The sequence below is a fragment of the Chenopodium album genome, chromosome 20, assembly GCF_948465745.1.
Source record: "Chenopodium album chromosome 20, dcCheAlbu1.1, whole genome shotgun sequence".
Lineage (NCBI taxonomy): Eukaryota > Viridiplantae > Streptophyta > Magnoliopsida > Caryophyllales > Amaranthaceae > Chenopodium > Chenopodium album.
In genome coordinates this window covers 13,134,237-13,140,777 of record NC_137853.1, presented here as the reverse complement: position 1 = coordinate 13,140,777, position 6,541 = coordinate 13,134,237, and the positions used below count along the sequence as shown (strand labels likewise).

At 37.4% G+C, this 6,541-nt stretch overlaps 1 protein-coding gene across 1 annotated transcript; it reads left to right on the top strand.

Annotated features, from left to right (window-relative positions):
• The first annotated feature begins 825 nt into the window (after nucleotides 1-825).
• Nucleotides 826-6,290, top strand: LOC145597569 (5-methyltetrahydropteroyltriglutamate--homocysteine methyltransferase-like). Its single transcript, XM_081653765.1, has 12 exons — nucleotides 826-984; nucleotides 2,134-2,484; nucleotides 2,592-2,679; nucleotides 3,293-3,420; nucleotides 3,498-3,889; nucleotides 3,982-4,145; nucleotides 4,301-4,381; nucleotides 4,489-4,655; nucleotides 4,756-4,861; nucleotides 4,951-5,201; nucleotides 5,313-5,514; nucleotides 5,625-6,290. Exons 1-12 carry the CDS (start codon nucleotides 962-964, stop codon nucleotides 5,991-5,993), a joined length of 2,322 nt encoding a protein of 773 aa, XP_081509891.1. The 5' UTR covers nucleotides 826-961; the 3' UTR covers nucleotides 5,994-6,290.
• The last annotated feature ends 251 nt before the right edge of the window (nucleotides 6,291-6,541 follow it).

Here is a 6,541-nt window from a genome sequence, read left to right as displayed (position 1 = left end):
CCAAAAATGTACCGACGCTTATACACGTGGAACGAATTACTTTACGCCATCGTGCTGTTTTTTTTTTTATTTTTTTTACAAGTTACAAGTAAAAAAACAAAACAAAACAAAATGAAATAAATTGTGCGCACCGTGAGCAGCAATTAGCAAACCTCAAATTACCATCTCACTCTATTTTTGGGACCCACTCACCTTCCTTTCACATAATCCCAACCACTACACCACTCTGCCGTCTCTTCACGATCACCTCACGCGCGTCTTCTCATTCAGATCCATATATTTTTTTTTACTTATTGTTTAATCAATTTCTATTTTTATATTTGCATAAAATTTTGGTCCAAAAAATCAGTACCAAAATAAGAAATATTATTAAAAAATTAAAAAAGTGGCAGATCTAGGAGTATAGAGTAGTATACCCAAAAACAAAATTATAAATTATAAATAAAATTAAAACTAAAATATTACGGATTATTTCATATTATTTACTTCCTCCATCCCTAAATTACATTCCTCTTTCTCTCTATTTATTTCATATTAGGAATTAATGCTAGAAAGAGGAATGTAATTTAGGGATGGAGGGAGTACAACTTTTAGTTGAATGCTATACATTATCTGTAACAAATGTTTCGTTTCTAGTTTAAGGTGTCATTTACCTCTATCTCACTCCTCATCACGTGAATCCATGTTTTTCTCTCTTTAGTTTTTACACTCACGGACGTAGGAGAGTCCGTGTGCCCTCCAAAGTTACAAATAATACAAGGTAATGAAACAAAAAAAAAAAAAAAAAAAAAATAATAAAAACACACACTCACCAACCCCAGAGATCTCAGTACCCTGGGTCTATAAATACCCAAACGACTTCCTACTAAAATGCTCGCCTTCTACCTCTTACTCTACTTTCTATCTCTACTTTCTCTCTCTATTTCTTGGCGGTAGGAACCGATTCTCTAAGGACTCATCAATGGCTCCAGGTTCCTCCTCAAGGTACTTTCTCTCTCCTCTTTTTTCTCCGATTTTCATTCTCAACCATTCGTTGTTTTGAATGATTAATCGCTATAATTATCATTTTGATTTTTTGTTATTTATTCAATAATCAATTGTTTTCTTTCACATTCTTCGTTCATTTTGTCATTTTTGTTAATCGAAATAAAAATTCATGTGAGTGAGTTCATTCATGCTTTTTCATTAGTTAATTTGATTTAGATCTGCTTTTTGAGGTGTCGGTTTGTTCAGATTTATCTTTATTCTTTGGGATCTGAATTTTTTTAATTATAAAATGTAGATCTGATGATGAAATATTATTGATTAATTAATGTCGGATCATAGGAAACTAGATCTAGCTCATTTTGATTGAACTATAGATCTGTTGTCATTGTTGTGCATTGTGATTATACTTTGATGATATAGCTTAATTCATTTTGATTTAGGATGATTAATTTTTGTGGTGTATATAGCTAATTGAACTAGGTATTTGATTTGATAGTTTAGTATCTGAATTTTGTGTGATTAATTTGAATATTCAAATCTGATTATTAAGAGTATGTTATAATGATTAAAATAATTAGTTTAAGGTAGGTAGATCAATCATAAAATCTGTTGTCGTGAGGTTCGAATTTACGACCTTTTTCGGCTGGAAAGTTGAGGTTATAGTTGATACTATAGTGCACATTTGATCCATTTATTCTTAAAATGTTGTCAGATATTGAACATTTAATAAGAGTTTCTGAAAAAAATGCATTTGTAACATTCTTTTATCACTTTTCCTGACATGTGAGCTTTTTAATGTATGAATCTGAGGAAAATGAGATAGTTGAAAATCGAATTGAAGTAAAAATGATTTATAATTTTAGTTTAATTATTTAGGTGTCATTTATGCTAGTGTAGTAAATGTCTGAAAACGACTTGAAATCGAAAATCTCAAAATGTATAGCAGTACATGAATTATTTAGCTGATCATTTATGTAGGATGTCGATGGACATTAGAGTAATGTGGATTTTTTGTCGTAATTTGATGACCTGTTTTTGAAATTATTTTATGAAGTGTATACACGAATCGTAGTTTGATTACCGTATGATTGGCAGTTGTGGAAAATGGCGCTAAATCTTGTTTGAATTGTTTTTATTGACTTGCAGCATGGCATCTCACATCGTTGGATACCCCCGTATGGGACCTAAGAGAGAGCTTAAGTTCGCTCTTGAGTCTTTCTGGGATGGCAAGAGCAGCGCCGAGGATTTGAAAAAGGTGTCTGCTGATCTAAGGGCATCCATCTGGAAGCAGATGTCTGATGTTGGTATTAAGTACATTCCCAGCAACACCTTTGCTTACTACGACCAGGTCCTTGACACCACCGCCATGCTTGGTGCTGTTCCCCCAAGGTACGGGTGGAGCGGTGGTGAGATTGGATTCGATGTTTACTTCTCCATGGCCAGAGGTAATGCCTCTGTCCCCGCTATGGAGATGACCAAGTGGTTCGACACCAACTAGTAAGTGATGACGGCCTTCTTTGCTTAATTTAAATAATATCAAGTTTTATCGTGTTCTGTTTTGAAAATCGTCTTTGAGCTCATATGTGTGATGTTGCTTGTTTCAGCCATTACATTGTCCCCGAGTTGGGCCCAGAAGTAAACTTCTCTTACTCTTCCCACAAGGCTGTTGAAGAATACAAGGAGGCCAAGGCTGTATGTGCTCATTCACTTATATTAATACTATATTTCCATAAATACTTTATTAAGCTAGGTTGAACTGGAAAATGCACATTATGCAAGCATTGTTGGTTGATAACCGGATTAAATTAAATGATTGCTACTTATTTGATATTGAAAAATCTTTCTTGAATTCAAGGGGATGGATATGTTTGAAATTTGATACAGAACATGCTCTAGGGTTATCTGTGAAGAACTTAAACAAGGAGTGAAATCATCTGAAATTTGGTATTAGTTATGAAGGCCTTGATATCAAAATAAGTTTTCACAAATAGGTTTAAGGTTTCCCTTGAGGATTTCTTGTCACTTGTTTACCTTAGATTATTGTTATTTTCTGTTCCATCAATAACTAAACCCTTTTCCCCAGAGGGTTCTTGATTGTCGTGCTCTTAGTTTTTATTTAGGGGGCTTTCTTATTGTCAGGGGATATGTATTGCTGATATGAGCTTCTTCTGTTCTTTAGTAGTCTTTATAAAGTCCAGTACAGTTTTTTTTTTTTTTTTTTTTTTTTTTTTTTTTTTTTTTTTTTTTTTTTAAAAAAAACACTTGGTGATTATCGAAGTAACTTATCTTATCGTTTGTCCTACAGCTTGGAGTAGACACTGTCCCAATTCTTGTTGGACCAGTCTCCTACTTGTTGTTGTCCAAGCCTGCTAAGGGTGTTGAGAAATCATTCCCTCTGCTTTCTCTTCTTCCCAAGATCCTAGCAGTCTACAAGTGAGTATCAGCATCTTCTATAGTTCTATTTATTATTATTTGATATCTAGTTTCTGATATTTATGCTTTGTTTACAGGGAAGTTATTTCTGAACTAAAGGCAGCTGGTGCTTCTTGGATTCAATTTGATGAGCCTGTGTTGGTTAAGGATCTTGAATCTCACCAATTGCAAGCCTTCACCGAGGCTTACTCTGAACTAGAATCTACTTTGTCTGGCTTGAATGTTGTTGTTGAGACTTACTTTGCTGATCTTACCCCTGAGGCATACAAGACCCTTGTTTCATTGAAGGGTGTTAGTGGATTTGGGTTTGATTTGGTTCGTGGAACCAACACCTTGGATTTGATTAAGGCCGGATTCCCCTCAGGCAAGTACCTATTTGCTGGAGTGGTCGATGGAAGGAACATCTGGGCCAACGATCTTGCCGCTTCCCTTGCTTTGTTGCAGGGCCTTGAGAGCATTGTTGGAAAGGGTTGGTGACTTAACTTGTATCTCAAAACTAAAAAAATAAATTATGTTGCCTAATAAAGACGTTTGGCTAACTTAGTTGTTCTTTGCTTGCAGACAAGCTTGTGGTCTCCACTTCCTGCTCACTTCTTCACACTGCTGTTGATCTTGTTAACGAGACTAAGCTTGATGATGAGATCAAGTCATGGCTTGCATTTGCTGCACAAAAGGTTGTTGAAGTTAACGCTTTGGCCAAGGCATTGTCTGGTCAGAAGGATGAGGTAAAACTCTATGCTACTACACTTTTGCTTGCCAGAATAAGTTTTTTTCTCCTTTTTTTGTTAAATTAAAACAAGATTTGGATATAGTTTTGTGAGAATTCCTGTGGTTGTGAATTTCATATTTGATCCCTAAAAATTTTATAACTTTTTTTCAGGCCTTCTTCTCTGCCAATGCTGCTGCTCTTGCATCAAGGAAGTCCTCCCCAAGAGTGAACAATGAAAATGTCCAAAAGCTTGTAAGCAGTTCTCCAGCATCTGTCATATTGTTGGTGTTAATACACTAATGTTGTTTGTGGATAATTGATGTTCAAATAATTGATGTGTGCTGTTTGATGCAAATTAGGCTGCTGGATTAAAGGGATCAGACCATCGCCGTGCCACAAATGTTAGCTCTAGACTTGATGCTCAGCAGAAGAAGCTTAACCTCCCTGTTCTCCCCACCACCACTATTGGATCTTTCCCACAGACCGTGGAGCTCAGGAGGGTGCGTCGTGAGTTCAAGGCCAACAAGTGAGTCATCTGAAGCAATTTGAAGCCACAACTTCAACTCACTTCTTATTCATTAATTGAATCCTGTCTAATACTGGTGCTGTTTGATTACTTCTTATAGGATTTCCGAGGAAGAGTATGTCAAGGCTATCAAGGAGGAGATCAGCAAGGTTGTCAAGCTCCAAGAAGAACTTGACATTGATGTCCTTGTTCACGGAGAGCCTGAGGTGAGTTTTATGCCTTATTGTTAATCCATAGAAAGATTAGTATGCTAGGTTTTCATCTTCTGATTGCATGTGCATTTTTGGTTTTGTAGAGGAACGATATGGTTGAGTACTTTGGAGAGCAATTGTCTGGTTTTGCCTTCACCGTGAACGGATGGGTACAATCATATGGATCTCGATGTGTGAAGCCACCAATTATCTATGGTGATGTCAGCCGCCCCAAGCCAATGACTGTTTTCTGGTCATCCACTGCTCAGAGCATGACTTCCCGCCCAATGAAGGGTATGCTTACAGGGCCTGTGACCATCCTCAACTGGTCCTTCGTCCGTAATGACCAACCTAGGTATGGTCTCTTTCCTCAGAAACTGGGAATTTGATAAAACCCTGCTCCAAATAGATGGTTTGGATTGTGGCTCAAATTCTCATATGTTTATTTGTGTCATGGTGTATTCAGGCACGAGACTTGCTACCAGATTGCTTTGGCCATCAAGGATGAGGTGGAGGATCTTGAGAAGGCTGGAATCAATGTTATCCAAATTGACGAGGCTGCTTTGAGAGAAGGTTTGCCACTCAGGAAGTCTGAGCACGGGTTCTACTTGAAGTGGGCCGTCCACTCCTTCCGTATCACCAATGTTGGAGTCCAAGACACCACCCAGGTAACTTTTGCTACATTGTGACTCGTGTTGCTGAATTTTGTACCAGGGAAGTTCTTATGCTACAAAAATGAATTTCAATGCTCATCTCTATTATTGGCTTCCTTTTGCAGATCCACACCCACATGTGCTACTCCAACTTCAATGACATCATTCACTCCATCATCGACATGGATGCTGATGTCATCACCATTGAGAACTCTCGCTCTGATGAGAAGCTCCTCTCAGTCTTCCGTGAAGGTGTTAAGTATGGTGCTGGAATTGGTCCCGGTGTCTACGACATCCACTCTCCCAGAATCCCACCAACTGAGGAAATTGCTGACCGCATCAGGAAAATGCTTGCAGTTTTGGAGTCCAACGTCTTGTGGGTAAACCCTGACTGTGGTCTCAAGACCCGTAAGTACGGTGAGGTTAACCCAGCTCTTTCCAACATGGTTGCTGCTGCCAAGCAATTGCGCCAAGAACTTGCCAGCGCCAAGTAAAGGGTTTCCTGAAGGTGGTGAGAACATACAAAAAAGCTTTGGTGGATTCTTACATGATAATATTGGCTTTCAATTTCCCAATAATCGAATTAGATTAGCTTGTGAGTTTTAGTATGTGGCTCCTTTGAGGAAGCCTTGTTTAGATTGTTGCCTGTTTTTGGAATGTTTAGTTTTGTTATTAAAAATTTTCTTCATCCTTTGAGAGTTCGGTCCTTCGGTTGTTTTCGATGAGGATTGAGGACTACTCAGTGTACCTCTACTATGAAATTTAAAGAAATGCCTTTTTCTTGCAACAAACGTCTTTTTATTGCTTTGTTTGAATTTTTTTCCACGGACAATATGATTCGATGCAGAAAACAGAGCCAAATAACAGAGCCCTTATCATCTCAATATTAGATTAGTAATTACAGTACGAATTTGGTAGATTGACAATTGTTTTTGGAACATTCAACATTAAGTCGGAAATATGTAAGAATATTCCACAGGCAAAAATGCTATCAAGAATTTTTTTTTACTGAGAAGAAAGGATTTCATTGATGAAAAATATC

What these genes read in the sequence shown, in the direction of transcription:
- LOC145597569 (XM_081653765.1), top strand. Translation starts at nt 962, where the DNA reads ATGGCTCCAGGTTCCTCCTCAAG. An exon ending in GCTCCAGGTTCCTCCTCAAG is followed by an intron (nt 985 to 2,133) that starts GTACTTTCTCTC and finishes ATTGACTTGCAG; the next exon opens with CATGGCATCTCACATCGTTG. An exon ending in TTGTTCACGGAGAGCCTGAG is followed by an intron (nt 4,862 to 4,950) that starts GTGAGTTTTATG and finishes TTGGTTTTGTAG; the next exon opens with AGGAACGATATGGTTGAGTA.